The 16,872-nt window shown below is 50.3% G+C and overlaps 1 protein-coding gene across 5 annotated transcripts in view; it reads right to left on the bottom strand.

The window, feature by feature from the left end:
* BCL2L11 (BCL2 like 11) overlaps nt 1-16,872 on the bottom strand; it is a 218,406-nt gene that overhangs the window by 181,383 nt on the left and 20,151 nt on the right. For 4 of the 5 annotated variants that reach the window (XM_055122248.1, XM_055122244.1, XM_055122247.1 and 1 more), the window contains one exon: nt 10,605-10,714. The exons of the other annotated variant lie outside the window; for it this stretch is intronic. In XM_055122248.1, coding sequence (XP_054978223.1) covers nt 10,605-10,714 — 110 coding nt within the window. The remainder of the gene's footprint in view (nt 1-10,604; nt 10,715-16,872) is intronic. 5 annotated transcript variants of the gene reach the window in all.

Consider the following 16,872-nt stretch of genomic DNA (forward strand, 5'->3'; position numbering starts at 1 on the left):
AAGACTGAAACTTTCAGGAGGGTGCTGAGTTGTTTTCCAAAAAGGAGGCAGAAGGCCAAGTAAGTCTAGGAACCAATGGTCTATACCACCGTATCATTGTAGCACTGTCATGCTGTTGCTCATCGATTTGCTCGAGCGGGCACCAGTAACGTCTCCATTGTGAGACTTGTTGTTACTGGTTTTGGCACATCAAATACGCCACGGTAGCTTGCTAGGCTCTGCCATGTGGGTGGGATACTCTCAATAGCTTGCCAGGCTCTCTGAGGAGGTTACGAAGGAATCAAACCTAGGCCGGCAGCATGCAAGGCAAACGCCCTACCAGCTGTGCTATCAATCCAGCCCGAAAACTTTATAAAAATTTTTAACATAATGGCTAATCTGGGCAAAGGAGATTTCACAAAAACTCCACGTGCTTTTGAGCGCAAACTCTGTATTCCAGTTACCTCCTTTGCCCACACACAGAGATATAATACAAGCAAGATCCAGTGCCCTAAGAATAGGGATCCGCCATCCTGTTGGCCGAGTATTTATTTTCTTTTGGACCAAGCCCAAGGTTTCATCCATGTGAAGCTCATGCTTCACCGCTGAGCTAGCAACGTGGTCCAGGCCCATGAAGGGAACTTGCATCTCCCGGGCCCACCTTGGGGCAATGTCAGGCTGTGGATCTGCAGGTCTGTGCCACTCATCTACTTGCCAGAAGATGATGGGCTCAGTCACAGGAGCCCTTCCTGTCCCAAGAAGCAGGACAGAGCTCCTTTCATAGGGCTTCCACTCCAGGAAGGGACAGACAAGGCACAAAAGGGAAGAGACCAGAGCGGCACAGCAGCCTAGGTTACCAGGCACCTGCCCGACGACACTGGTCTGCAGGACGTGGGGCTCATCCCACATGTCTGGAAGAATGAGAGATGCATTGGAGGAGATGTACCATTCCCACAATACTGCTGGCAGGTCCACGTAATAGTGGTCCCATAAAATCTGGACGGTGGAGGGGGACTCTCGGGCCCCGCTCCGGGTCTGAGCTCAGCACTCTTCTTTAGAAACACGCACAAGGACCTTGGAGCCTGGGTCAAGAACCTCTATCTGGAAATGCTGGTCCCAGGCTCGGGACACACAGGCTCTCTGGGCTCTCCTTAATCAAGGCAGGGGCTGCCCCAGAAAGCCTGAAGTTGGGTGGATGCTTCTGGTGCCCCAGATACTAAGGCAGACTGACCCATCTCATACCTGGGGGGACAGGTCCTCAAGTTTGTGTCTTCACAACACAAACACCCCATCTCCTACTGAGGACGGGGCACCGGAGCTTGTAGCCACAGGCCACGGAACACAGCACCAGCCACTGCCACCTGTTACCCCCAGAGAACCATCTTCAAGTCACACTTGGGGCAACCCACGATGCCCTGGGGAATCTAATCGCATGTTGATGCTGAAATAACCACCGCCAGGCCCGGGTCAAGCCAGGAAAGCAGATGAGCAGGCCCTGCCCCTGGCCAACAGCGCACACTGCAGGCCTCCAGCCTCTGTGCCCACTAGGGAGAAGAATCAGCCATCACCTGGGAACGGACGGCATGGTCCCCACCCACCTGTCTGGGCTTCACTACGTACACCGCAGTCCCACTTTACAGGGGAGCTGGGGGGCCAAGCACACAGAGGGAGATCACCAGGGCCGGGAGCATCCCAACTGGCCCAAGCTTGTCAGCCCAGGTGCTCCCGCTAGCCAGAGAAGACAGAGCACCTGGCGTTTTCGACACGAGGCCCATCAGCTGAAAACCCAGGTTCTGAGCAAGAGCACACTGTACACTCAGTCCCTAAAACGCTAATGAGACGTGACACGCTTGAACCACAAGCCAAACCTCACTGCTTGGTTCAGCTGGGAGCAGTGCAGTGATGGATGATGCAAGAGGCATTTAAAAAAACCAACCAACCAACCAACCACGATCTCATGGCAGCCCCCCTCCGGATACCTGCAGCTCCAAATGATTCTGTAGTACTGTCCCACCCCTGGTGCTGGCTGGTGACAGACTAAGAGGGCCCAGCACCACACCCTGTGTATTCCCACCACATGGGGACATGCACACATACACACCACCCAGCCATGGAGACACCCAGCCACGGGCATGGGGATACAAACACATATATACACACACACACACACACACAGCAGGTATGAAGAAGCTCACACAACTCCTATGGCAGGGAGAGTAGTTGCTGGCACACAGGGAGAGAAAGCAGATGGTTATCAAAGGATGGCGCTTTCTGGCTTCCTTACTCTCACTGTCCCTGGTGCTCAAGGTTGCCCCCAAAGACCAGCTCCCAAGGATAAATGCAGTTAGGGCTTCAGATGGGGCCCCAGAGTCCCCACACGTGGCAGGGAGCAGTTCTTCCACAAGTCCCTGAGAGCCTCACACCAGCAGACCTGCCATTCTCACTCCCCTACCCACGCCCCCTGGGGAAAGTCAGAGGGGAGACCACGAAGGGCTGAAGCCACACGGGGCCTGAGGAATGTTTCCTGCTCCTGTCTCCTTGTTTTTGTTCTTGTGGTATGAGACTCTCCATCAAACACTGAACCAGCTTTCCCTACTCCAAGGAAAACACTGGCTCAAGGTGGAAGTGGCTATGCAAAAAAGCAGCAGGCACCGATCCGGTTCGAGCAACTCCTCACTGTTTTCACCATGAGCATGGTAACTCATGGGCAACTTATTCCTCTCGTGAGCAGGGCCTGAGTCTGATTAGACGGAAATGCAGACTTCTCATCATTCTTTTCTTAGTCACAAAAAAGCGGTGTATTTTTCTTTTTCTTTTTGGGTCACACCTGGCAATGCACAGGGGTTACTCCTGACTCTGCACTCAGGAATTACACCTGGTGGTGCTCAAAGGACCATATGGGGATGCTGGGAATCGAACCCAGGTCAGCCGCGTGCAAGGCAAATGCCCTACCTGCTGTGCTATCGCTCCAGCCCCTAAAAGCAGTGTATTTTTAATTTTTATCAAATCCCAAGTCCACTGCATGAAGAACCTCTCCCCCACCCCAAACCAAGAGTATCTGAAAAACACTTGGCCCTGGTTGCTGAAATTATTATCAAAATCTAGACTTCTCCCTTTGACACTCTTTCACTGTCACTGTCATCCCATTGCTCATCGATTTGCTCGAGCTGGCACCAGTAACGTCTCCATTTTTGAGACTTGTTGTTACCGTTTTTGGCATGTTGAATATGCCACAAGTAGCTTGCCAGGCCCTGCCGTGCGGGCGAGATACTCTCGGTAGCTTGCTGGGCTCTCCGAGGGGGGGCAGAGGAATCAAACCTGGGTCGGCCGCATGCAAGGCAAACTCCCTATTGTTGTGCTATTGCTCCAGCCCACTTTATATATATAGAGGAGTATCACTTGTGACAAGGAGACTCAGACAGTGCAGGGAACTTCCTTTAGTAGACAAGACAGAGTTCAAGTGAAACACAGCTGAAGAAGATGCTAATGCCCTGACAGTGCTCTTAAACTTGGGTTCCCATCAAAATCAGCCTGAAAGCCATCATTCCCTTCCCCTTTGTCTGGCTCAGCACTGGACTTAGGGTCTCAGTGTCCTTCCTTCCATTCACACCCGTACATGCCTGGGACATGGAGAAGAAAGCAGGATGTATAAGATAAACACGGCTCCTTATGACCAAACACCACCAGGGCTGCCTTTCACTTCTTTTTTTTTTTTTTTTTTTTTTTACTTTTTGGGTCACACCTGGTGATGCACAGGGGTTACTCCTGGTTCTACACTCAGGAATTACCCCTGGCGGTGCTCAGGGGACCATATGGGATGCTGGGAATCGAACCCTGGTTGGCTGCATGCAAGGCAAACGCCCTACCTGCTGTGCTACTGCTCCAGCCCCTGCCTTTCACTTCTTGGGCCATCTAGAGCTGCGATTCCCAGAATTATGTGGCCCACCATCCCTTCTCAAGGGGGAGGGGAGAACTCAGGACCCACCTAGAAATATGCCTTCCTTAAGCAAACAGAAAGTACAACCCTGCCCCCTGCCCCTTGACCCCTGGCAGTCCCAGCATTCAACAGTGGATCGTGTCACTGTCTCTGGGAAGCCTGATTCAGCATCCCAATGAGCTCCACGTGTCCAGGTCACTGAGATCAGTCAGTCTGTACAGAGGAAGCAGGCTGGACCACCTGCGCAGGTACGGACAAAGGCAGCCCGGGAAGATCAACGCACCATCTGGGGCGAGGGGGGTGGGGTGGAGGGGCATTGGGCTGGAGGACACATCTGATAACCTCATACTTGACCTCAGGGAGGGTCTGGCACACAGGCTAGGTCTGAGCCCATGAAGCCCACCCAGTGGGAGCTGGTCCCAGCTACGCACACAGCGCCCGGCCTACCAAGAGGGAGAGCTGACCCTTGCTGACTCTGCTGTGAACCTGGACGTGGACTGGCACTTACACACTCTTGTATGGTGACAGACACACTAGGGCTATGAAAACACAAGTGGAGGGGCTGAAGTGATAGTGCAGCGGGGAGGGAGTTTGCCTTGCATGCAGCCGACCCAGGTTTGATTCCCAGCATCCCATCCCACACTGAGCACCACCAAGAATAATTCCTCAGTGCATGAGCCAGGAGTAACCCCTGTGCATCACTGGGTGTGACCCAAAAAGAGGGGGAAAATAAAGAGAGAGGAAACAAGAGGAAATCTGGGGATCTGGCGTGGGTTGCTGAATCAGACCAACCCTGTCTCTCCACGCAAGGCTCCCAAGAGAGGTGTGGGCATGGGAGAACCCCTCCCCACGGCAGCCTGTGTTCACCCCTTGTGTGTGCTGTTTCTCCTCCGGGAGCCACGACAATCAGGACAGCATGTGGGCAGGGGTCACTGAGCCACAAATACCTTCTGAGAGCTCCATCATGTCCATGGGTTCGAGGGTGTGGTCCGTGTGGGCTGGTGCAACCCAAATGCCTAATGCTATGGTGGCAAGGTCTAAGCACAGAACACGGAGAGTACCAAGCCACGGAAGGAAGCAGGGGGCGTGTGATGTCAGGCTGCCCCATGAACTAACTGCATGAGAAATGCGCATGGCACTCCTCCTCTGCACAGGGAGATATAAAAGCATGGGTGGGCCCGGCCTCGTGCCAGCTCTGGCAGCAGAGGGGCAAGTGGACGAGCAGATGCACCTCTGCCTGCCATGGGGCAGGTCGGCCATGGGGCAGGTCGGGTGCCATGTCCCCTCTTGGGATATTCCTGCCCAAACGTGTATCATATCACGAGGAAACTCGGGGAAGAAAATCAAATTGCTGGCAGGGGTGTGGGGGGTGGGGGAGGGGGTGGGAGGGTGGCAGACCTCACTAATACACAGGTCCCGACCCTTCAGAGAGTCAGAGTCACAAAAGATAAACCCCGAGGAACGTTTCCAAATAAATGGGGTCAAAGAGACCATGAGACAGAATGAAGGATCCCAGACTGACTCTTGGGACGGAAGCAACCTTTGAGTCTCACCCTCAGGACAGTGACCCACATGACCATAACTGGACTGCCACAGGGCCCCCTGTCCTGATCTCGATGGACTACACGTGCCAGTTATAACAGTCATAGCCTTGGCAAGTACACACCCAAATGTCTAAGAGCAAATGAAAAGCTAGACTGCGATTTATTCCCCAATGGTCCAGAGCCACACTGGATTCATGGAGAAAGAGCATCTGAAAGCCAGGGTGGCAAAAATGCTGATGCTGGAGGGGGTGGCAGGGGGTCTCGGGACCCTTCTTGCCACTTTCATGCATGTCTGCAAGTATTTCGAAACCCAAAGTTTTGCTGTTTGTCTTTGTTTTCTGGGCCATGCTGGCTGTGCTCAAGGGACCCTACAGGCTGAGAGGTGCCAAACCTGGGTCAACTGCACGCAAAGCAAGCCCCTGACCCCTGCAGTCTCTCTCCAGCCCCTGAGAGTTGTTGGGACTCTTCTGGGACAGGGGTCAGGGACTGGGGTATAAGGACCCAGACCCGGGAGAAGGGGGAAGGCTCGTGCACATGCTGGACCTCTCCACCACCTCCCCTCAGGGGCAGATGCCACCACTCAGTCTCCTGCACTTCCCCATGCCCTGAAGTGGAGCAAACACATGACACTGATACCACAACTTCCTCCCTCTCTCTAGCTGGGAAACCGGGAACACACCCTGCCAGGCACACACAGGGCAAGACAAGACTGAGGCTCTGGATGAGGCCGCACCACAGATGAAACAAACAGCATCCATACTCAGCGTGGTGGGCGCAGGTCCTACTGGCCCGGTTTTGAAAGCATTGGGAGCCCACCCTGCCTCTCCCACTTCGGGCCCTGTCCCCTCAACCAGCCCCATAACTGCAGGGAGACTCTATACTCGGTATTTAAAAGGAAAGGAGGGTCGTGCCTGCGAGTAACTCCCCAGGCTTCGGGGCCAGAAGAGGCCACACACAATGGGATCTTTCATTTATTTATTGATTGAATCACCGTGAGATGCAGTTACAAAGCTTTCGTGTTGAAGTTTCAGTCATACAATGACCGAACACCCATCCCAACACCAATGTCCGGCAGTATCCACCCCCATCCCAACCCTCCCCCGCCTCTATGGCAGACAATTTCCCTCTTTCTCTCTCTCCTTTTGGGCATTATGGTTTGCAATACAGATACTGAGTTTTTGATCATTTACTACTTTCAGCACACATCTCCCATCCCAAGTGATCCCTCCAATCATCACTGATTTGGTGATCCCTTCTCTATCCCAGCTGCCTTCTTCCCCAGCTCATGAGGCAGGCTTCCAACCATGGAGCAATCTTCCTAGCCCTTGTCTCTACTGTCGTCGGGAATTAATCTCATATTATGTTATTTTATATCCCACAAATGAGTGCAGTCCTTCTATGTCTATCCCTCTCTTTCTGACTCATTTCCCTTAGCATGATACTTTCCATGTGCATCCACTTATAAGCAAATTTCATAACTTCACCTTTCCTAACAGCTGTATAGTATTCTGTTGTGTAGATGTACCAAAGTTTCTTTAACTAGTCATCTGTTCTCGGGCACTTGGTTATTTCCACATTCTGGCTATCGTGAACAGTGCTGCAATGAACATACAGGTGCAGATGTCATTTCTATTCTGCCTTTTTGCACCTCCTGGATATTTTCCCCTAAGTGGTATTGTTGGGTAATATGGAAGTTCAATTTCTAGTTTTTTATGGAATGCCCATATTGTTTTCTAGAAAGGCTGGATCAGTCGGCATTCCCACCAATAACAATGTGATCTTATAAGTCAGTAACTATGGAGACAGGCTCTGTGCTGTGGGGTCACTCTCTCTCTCTGGTGTTTCAGAGTCTGGTATTCTGAAGTACACTTGAGAAATGTGGAGGACAAATATCAGCCTGTTTTAGCAAAACAAGGCTAATAACTTATGGTCCTTCCCAGTTTTCCCCAATTCTAGATCACCATTGACTTAGAAAGCTCATGTCCTCTAGCTCCAAGCAACCACCTTCTCCAGTGTCAACTTCAGTGCTGCTCTCTGTGCTAATCAGCCACACTCAGATGTGAGCCACCGGTGGTACACACTGGTGACAATGTGAATGGTGTGTTTTACAGAGTGCTGCAAAACACAGCAAAGAGGGGACAGAGCAATAGCACAAGTGGGGAGTGTGCTTGCCTTGCCCTCCCTTAGCTTGATCCCCGGCATCCCTTAGGGTTCCCCAAGCCTATGCAGAACCATGAGTAAGCCTTGAGCATTGCCCAGTGTGGCCCCCAAATAAAAAAATTTTTTTTTTTTTAAATTTAAAATTTCAGTGAGAGTAATGAGCATTTATATAACCACAAGCACTGGGAACACAGAGATCTCGCTTGGAAAAAGAACAGATGTGACCACCTTAAAAACTTTCAAAGATGTGAAATAACATTGGGTGAGAGGGGCGGGAAGGAAATGAAATATCTCCTCCCCTCTAATGCAGACCAGGCAATGCTGACCACTGCCCGTGGCTCACTTGTGCATGCCTAGAACTTGCCACAATTCTCTTGCGGGGAGTTGAGCGCCAGGCCCATGGCACCCCTCAGTGCCCATCAGTGGCCAGGTCACCATGGTGGTGTCCCTATCAGGCCCAAATGGGTAGGCCCTGGGCAGCTGGAAGAGCCAAAGATTCCCACAAAACACCCTTCAACACAGTAGGATGGAGCCCAAGCAATAGTCCGGCAGGAAGGGTTTTACAGCTGACCCAGGTTTGATCCCTGGCATCCCAGATGGTTCCCCAAGCACCAAATCAGGAGTGATTCCTGAGTGCAGAGCCAGGAGTAACCCCTGAGCATTACCAGGTGACCCAAAGAGAGAGATTAACAAACGAACGAACAAAACGCAGCAGGATGGAGCCACGCAGGTTCATCTCAGCATTCCAGAGTTTCGGACTTTGGTTTTATTTGGGGCCACACCCAGCTGTGCTCCGGGATCACATCTGGTAGGGCCTGGGGGACCAGACAGGGTGCTGGGGATTGAACCAGGCTTGGCCTTGGGGATTGAGCCAAGCTCGGCTTTACCCCTGAACCATTTCCAGCCCCTAGAGTTCTGGAATCTGGCATCACCAGGGCCCGACCACCCCATCTCTGGCATGTCAGGATGAGGGGCTGAGAACACAAAAACCAGAGATGAGGGCAGAGGGCAGGCCTGGCAGGCTGGTCTTTTGCTGCTATAAACACTCGCCCCATGAGGCCATGTGCTAGGGAGGAGCCATCTTCTTTCTTTGGATTCTGGATACACCCCAAGAATCAAAAGAGATGGGCTCAAGCCTCTCTCCTAAGGGACCTGCACGAAACTCCAAAGTGTTGATCTTCTGGGGCCCTGTTCCTGTTCTGAACCCTCCTATTTCTCTTTTAACACTCAACTCCTTCAGGGAAACTGAGGCAGAGAAATTGGGAGGGGGAGCATTGATTTTAGTGGCAACTTCTAAGTCAAACACACACACACACACACACACACACACACACACACAATATTTCATACTGAGAAACTCCTTCATAGCTGGAAGGAATTCACGTTCTGTCAACAGGCCGAGGGCAGGTGTTGGACACCAGGCACTGTGGCCAAGAAGCAAAATAATCCTAAGTAATTTCCACACCCAAGGCTGAAGAGAGTACAGCATGTCGGGTGCTTGCCTTGCAGGTGGCCAACCTGGGTTCTAACCCCAGCACCCAAGAGGGTTCACCTGAGCTCTGATAGGAATGATTCTTGTTACAGAGCCAGGAGTAAGCCCTGAGCACATGTGGCCCCAAAGAACAAACAAAAAGGGAACCTGTAAGCCCATTTGCCGATGTCTTATTTCCCACTTAGCGACTGAACTGTAACATACACATGCCATCCAACACCACACACACCTCTGAGCCCCAGAAGCAGTCATGGAAAGGACTGTTTGTGTGTGTTCTGAGGTCCTAACTTCAGTCAGAAGATTCTGTACCAAAAACAAAAGGAACTCCCCCCCCCCAGCCCTTCCGATAGGAAAATGTCTCAAATTATGTTTTAGAGGCTTGAAAGGCAGTGCTCTCGATGGGAAAGGAGAATGAATTAATCAAGAGGAAATACCCATTGGCTTAGCAATCGGTAGCTTAAAACTCACGTTTAAAAGGGTGCCCCTGAGAGATCTGACCTAGGAGATCTGGGAATAGATAATCAGAAAGGTGCCTTTATATTATGTTATAATAATGTTCAGGAAAACAAAGTATAGGAGAGAAGTGACCAATAAATAAATAAATAAATAAAATACCATTATCAACAGCCTCCACAAACTAAGACTGAGTGGTCTCCCTTTCAGAGGCCATAGAATCGAGCATGGATTCGTCTGAGGTTGTCTGAACATTGTAAACAGGCTCAAGTGACAGGATGGCCTGCAGGCAAGGCCCTCGCTGGTAGGCCTGTGTGATTTCACCTTGGTCCTAACTCTCCAGCATTCAGAGCCTCCACATCTCTTGAGAAAAGGGAGTTTCGACCATGACATAAATCACCTCTGGGCAAAACAATGCAGAAATGCACTGTGCCTACATAGAAGATATGGGGCTTTCACCCACGCCCCACTTTAATTCAACAACACCCTTCAGTAGTAATTTAAGCAGCGGTACAACTAGGCAGTGGATGAATGGCCTCCTGACCCACTTCAAGAACTAAACGTCCAGTGGGGACTGAGGGGGCCCGGGCAGGTTCTACACTCCTGCTCGATCTCAACTCAGACCAGAGGCAAGTCTTCGCCTCTGGTGCTGGCTTTGCATCTTTGGGCCTGCTGAAAATGTGAATTAAAGAACAGCTACTGCCTCATAGGAGTGCAGAAATGCCTGTCAAGGACTGGGGATTCTGTTCCTATGTATGTGGGAACCTCTCAAGCAGAGCAGCACTCCTGTTGGCCCGATGCTCACAGGTGTGTGCTCCTAAACACCACCCCCCTGCCCTCTCTTTAACTCCCATCATCAAATTGATCTGGATTGTGAAAATAAAGGGAACATGGGAAAGGAGAAACAATAGTAGGTCACAAGCAGGTTAAGGCCTGTCATTTCCAGAGAGACTGAGAATGATGACTAGTCACCTTCACAAACACATGGTGGGGAGGGGAAGGGTGTGAGGAGAAAAGGGAGTAAAGAAAACATCATTACCCTCCGTGGGTAATAAGCATTAAACTCGTCTCCAATACGCCGCAACTCTTGTGCAATCCATATCTCCGGGCGCATATCTGCAGGTACAGCCTGAGACTGCCTCATGGAAGCTGCATCAGAACAAACAGAACAAAAATCACATTGTTGTCCATTGGTCATTTAGAAAGATCCCAAGGTTCCTAAAAGCCACGCCCCGTCTTATACAGTTTCATACTGGGGGTACTCTACTATATACAATGTGGGGTGAAAGATAACAGTGGCCAAATTTGCTACCTAACTCTGGTTACAGAATCAAGGAGGCTGAATTGATGTCTTCCCTCAAAACTGGGATTCAAACCTGTGAAACCTAAAAAATACCCTGGTCCCTTTAATCGTAAGTATTCATTTCAAGAAGGCCAACGTGTACACAAAATGGTAAAATATGTACATACACACCAAAGACTCGATGGGTAACTATTCAAGATGTCTGCGAAATAACGACCTTCATTTTCATGCGAGGTAAAGAGTCCCCCCAAAAAACAGAAGCATCAGAGGAATGAGAATGAGATGAGGCAGCTGCCCTCCAGAGTAAGTGGGCTGGTGGGGGGAGGGGTCCCAAAGGTCTATCCCAGGCCACCCGAGGGAGCTTGTTTGGGGGTGGGGGTGGGGAGCAGAACTATGGTGACTCTTCCTATCACCACAGGGCCAGATTAATTGCATGTTTTGTCTCCTTATGAATGCAGCCAATGAAGATGGATGCAAGTCTGCAAACACCACAAGGGGAGAGGAAATGTTTTGGGTGTAAAAAGCACAGGCTTTTTTGAATGGAGGAGAAAAGGAGGAGGTCAGCCCTTTCATTAAGCTGTCACTAACATTTACACCCAGCACATTCATCCAGTTGGCAATTAGACCATTAAAAGGCACATGACTGCCACCAAAAAAAGAGGGGGTGGGTGGGGAGACTAAAAACATGGGCAGTCTAAAGACCCCACCGGCTCCTGAAGATGCAGCTTCCCGAGCAACACGAGGAAAAGAACTTCCACATTCCCAGCACGTCAGTAACTGGAAGACTCCGTTGCGATGCAGGGGCAGGGGGGGTTCATTTTCTGTTCAAGCGGGGACAAATGTGTTTCCATACATGCAGTGACATTTTAAGCGTAGCAGAATTTTTTTTTTTTTCTTCTTTTCGGGTCACACCCAGCAATGCACAGGGGTCACTCCTGGCTCTGCACTCAGGAATTACTCCTGGCGGTGCTGGGGAACCATATGGGATGCTGGGAATTGAACCTGGGTTGGCTGTGTGCAAGGCAAACGCCCTACCCGCTGTGCTATCACTCCAGCTTCGAGCAGAGTATTTTAAAGTCTGTAAGAATCCAGCTTTTGCAATAATGTGAATTGTATTTTTTATTAAAAATTTTTGTATCTGGGCCAAATACAGTGAGAGAGAGAAAAAGAGAGCAGAGTGGCCAGAGAGGTAGTGTTGTGGGTAAGAGGATTATCTTGCCTTGGCCAACCCGGGTTGGATACCAGGCATCCCATAGGACCCCCTGAGCCCTGCCAGGAGTGATCCCTGGATGCAGAGCCAGGAGTCACCATGGAGGACAGCCAGGTATGGGCCCTCCAAACAAAAAGCATCTATTTTTGCAATAATGTGACTGTGACTTCCTGCATTTTACTTTTTTATTCAAAAATTTTGTATCTGGGACCAAAAAAGAGATAGTAGTATGGGGGGGGGTAATGGGAGGGGAGTGGTGTAGAGGTGCATGTGTGTGATGTGGTATGGAGGTGTGTATGTGTGACGTGTGTGTGGGGGGAGTGGTGTGTGTGTGAGATGTAGAAGGGAGGGGAGTGGTATGGAGGTGTGTGCACGTGTGTGAAGTGAGAGGGCGTGTATGTGTGTGTGAGTAGAGGGGTTTGTGTGGATGTGTGGAATGTGTAGGTAAGGGTGTGTGTGGGGGGGGGCAAGGGGCCTTGGAGAACACAAATGCTTAGGGCCAGGGAAACTTCTAGGATGGGTCAGGCATGTCTCCCCAAGACACCTCAAACTACCGGAACAGTTACTATGACCAAATTGCTAGGAAACAAAACTTCAGGACGAAGGTGATGATGCAGAGTAATGATAGGCTAGTTCACTTCCTCTTCCTGGGCCGACAGCTCTTTGAAGGAGGATTCAGGCACCCACAGGGATCCAGTCATGCCTACTGCCTTTGACACACGCCTGAGGCGAAGAGTTCCTCCCGCCTCGGGGCAGTCATAGGGGCAATGGACTCTGGGAGGGGGGGAAGCACCTTCTTAGAAAAGCCCGCCCACGTGTGCAAGCCTTGCGGGGCTGCATGCTGTCCCCTGCCACCTTCCTGAAACCACCTACAGCCCAGACAGGGAGGGGGGAGTGGCAGCACCCCGCAGAGCAGCTGGCCCACCTCTCGGGCTCCGAGGCCTCGCTCACTTCTCCCACATGAAGCTCCTTGAGACTGTCTTTGAGGGCCTTCCATCCTAGATCGCCAGCAAGAAGGAAACCCTGCCAGCCACACAGCGGACTTGTAACAATCCTTGGCAAATCACCTGATATTTAATCAATCGAGATGCTCAATAATAATTTACCCAACAAGGCTGAATGCCCAGGTGCCAGACAGTTCTCCGCGTGTTCTGGCCACATCCTGCTCCCCTCTCAGCTTACTTTCTTGTGGTTTAAACGCTTTATTTCAACCCAGTGTCGCGTTTCTACTATGTTCAGATAACTTAAGACTTTCTGCTTCTCGCAACACAAACCTAACTCCCCTGATTCGTTTCCACTGTGGACAAAGGAAGCCTACATGGCTCAGAGGGTTCTGTGTGTCGCGGGCACGAGCTGAGTGAGCCGCGGCCAGGGAGCCAGCCAGTGCGAGAAGTCAGCTTATCAAAACTGGCACCCAGCGAACGTATCAACCCAGCCAGCAACCACGGAGGAATATGGAACCTGGGGGCCAAATTAAACTTGTTCATCGTCAGAGATAATTGTCCTGCTGTTTGCAGGGAAGGAGATAAGCAGCTGTTTCTTCTATGGAAAGAAAAGGGCTGTCGATAAGTGCAGGCTGAAATAAAGGCCGAGATAGGAACATGTCCACAGACACTGAGCCCAGAGCCGGCGGGGCTTGTGGGATGCCCAGACCAGCTCTGGTACCAGATGGCGACTCTGCTGAAGACTGTCCCTGGGAAACACTGACAAGAGAGAAGCCAAGCAGATGCCTCAGCGCCTAGAAGTGTGTTTGGAAAACATCAAAGAGTTGGGAGAACTGCAGCAACCAGCAGTAACGGATTAGACAGGATTTATCAGATACCAAGTGGCACTAGCAACAGATCCTTAGCAAAGCCCCTAACTGTCCTCTGGTGGGTTTTTTAAAGACATTACAGAACAGTTAAGTTGCATACAGATTTTTTTCCAGACTACTCCGGTACCAGCTATTCTGGTACAGTGTATATTACCATCTGGCTTTGGGGGCAGTGTCAAGGACCGAACTCAGGGCTTCAGACTGGCAAAGTGAATGATCAGCCATAAGCCACACCCCTGATGCCATCATGGGGCTTTTTGAAGTTTTTAACGTTTGGATGTCTTTTCCTGAGGAGTGCTTTTTTATTGGTCACACCCAAGGATTGTACAGGGATTACTACTGGAGGACCACATGGGGTGCCAGGGATGGAACACGTGTCAGCAGGGTGCAAGGCAAATGCTCTACCCACTGTAGTATAGCTCTAGCCCCTTAGTTGTGTTTTTGAGTGATTAATCACTACTCTTAGTCTCTGAATTGATCAAACCTAATCATCAATACTTCCATGCTAGGACCAAGCCTGTGCCTGCTCTGTCAAAAGCCTGTGTTCGAGTCCACTGAGCTCCCTTTCCCAGGCCTGACCAAGACTGAGAAGGGCGGCCTAAACTCAGGTGTCTCGGCCAGACCTGGTGGTGCTCAGGGCTTACTCATGGCTCTGCACTCTTGGTGGGCTAGAGGACCCTAGGAGATACCAGGGATCAAACCTGGATCAGCCACATACAAGGCAAATAAATACCCTGCCTGCGGTACTTGCTCTGGCCACAACAGAGTACATTTTAAAATAAAAATATCAGTGACTTCTCAAGCGACAGAATAACTTCTTGTAGTAGCGAGGAGCCTTTCCCTGTGCTATGATGAGTTAAAGGCTGGTGACAATCATCATAGCTGTCTCAATGTCACACAGGAACTCCCAGAGCAAGCAAGTGGAGTTAGGCTGACCCAAGACAGAAGTGGACAGTCAGGCCTATGGCACCACTGGCCAACAATTCTATTCTATTTAGCACCAGAAATGATGTGGTGAGAAGGGGGTACATGAATGCTGAAAGGGGCAGGGGGAGGGCATAGTACTGACTTTTAAAGATGCCTCCTGGGGCATCAGGGTGGGGTGCAATCTCAGGAAATACACTCATGCCAGAGTCCCATCTAGAGTCTCACACAGCCCACTCACAAAATGATGACTTAAGGTTTACATTTGATCTCTATCAAAGGAGAATATCATACATCAAGACTGATACCTGATCAATCAGCTGGGTCTTCACTGAAAACGGAAACTCACTATTATACAGGAAGAACAAGTTTCTGACTTTGGCAATTTTGCATGAATATAACACTTCCAATAAGGACTCTCTCTCTCTCTCTCTCTCTCTCTCTCTCACACACACACACACACATATGCATACACTCATAGACACACACATATAGAACACAGACACAGATACACACACACACACACACACACACACACACACACACACACACACACACACACACACACACACACCAGATTGTTGGGGGAAGCTTCTAGGTCCAGGGTTCCTAACCAAAAACACTAACACAAATTTAACTTGACTTTTGTCAGGTCAAGGGCATACTTGATAGTTGAATTTTCAGAAAACCCTTAGAAATGACTTTTGAACTGCAGACTTTATTGGTACCAGCAGCAATTAGAGGGAAAAAAAAAATACCAAGGGACAAAACCAACCCATTTTCCTGTACCAGCTGGGAATGGTGGTGGGGGGAAGAAGGGCAGTTTTCAATGCCAACAAATTCTAAGTCACTAAAAGATGTGCACTAGTCACTCAGCAGACTATTATGGTTCAGGGACATTAACTATTTTCCAAGCTGGAAGGCAATTTCAAGTATCTGTTTTGTTTTGTGGCCACACCTGGCACTGTTCAGGGGTTCCTATGTGATGGCTGGAATGGGTCCAGGTCGGCCCTGTGCGAGGCAAGTACTCTACCTGCTGGGCTACTGCTCTAACCCTCAATTTCAGATCTTAAAAGGCCCTGCCACCACTGAAAAACTTAATACCGTGGTTACGTGGCTGACAGTGAAATCTAACTGGGGTTTTCAGAAGGGTTTTCTGCAGCACCACCAGCGAGGTGGGGAAGGATAAAACACAGCCACTGCCGACTCACTATGAACCCCATATCAGTCAAACTGAATCTTCTGAGTTTTTCTGATTCCCCCCTAGCATCTACCCAGGAACTGAGGTCACAGCGTGAGAGTCACTACCTCTATTTCTACCCGTGGTGCGTGAGGCCAGCCAAGGAGGCAAGTGTGCTAGGGGTACCAGTCACCTGTGCAGAAATCACATGCCATTTCCTGGCACTCAATTCCAAAGGGCAGTAACCATCTCACTTCCCATCACATAACTGCTGGAGCATCAAGTGCAGAAGCAGAAAGCAAATTAAAATCCCGAGGCACCCTTCATGCCATACCATTTTCAGGCGCCCGGCAACCTATACACGCTTGGGCAGACTTGAGATTACCTTGGTAGTGATCAACAAGAATTAAGCTCTGACTCAACTCTGAGCCAAAAGGGGGCTGCTATGTCCCCGAAGAGACCTCGTTTGACTGACTTAGAGGAAATGGTTTTTATTTTAAATACACAGCAGACCATCTCAGGCAAATAAGAACAGTAGACAGGCACTTCCCAGGAACTGCGGGCAGAAGGCAAGCCCCTCATACTGGCACCCCAGGCTGCCCTTTGTGACTGATTTAACCAAAGCCACAAGGAACCCTCTGAACTGTGATCTTTCCTCAGCCCTCTCCTGCTTGTGGCCTCCTTCGATCTTGTTTTCTTCCTGTGTCCTTCTCATGTGATTTTTACCTATGCTCCTCCCCTGGGATATTGGTTTTTTGCTTTTGTTTTTTTTATCTTTTTGGGTCACACCTGGCAATGCACAGGGTGTGTGCATTGGCTCCTGGCTCATGCACTCAGGAATTACTCCTGGCGGTGCTTGGGGGACTATACAGGATGC

This window comes from Sorex araneus, chromosome X (genome assembly GCF_027595985.1).
Source record: "Sorex araneus isolate mSorAra2 chromosome X, mSorAra2.pri, whole genome shotgun sequence".
Classification (NCBI taxonomy): Eukaryota; Metazoa; Chordata; class Mammalia; order Eulipotyphla; family Soricidae; genus Sorex; species Sorex araneus.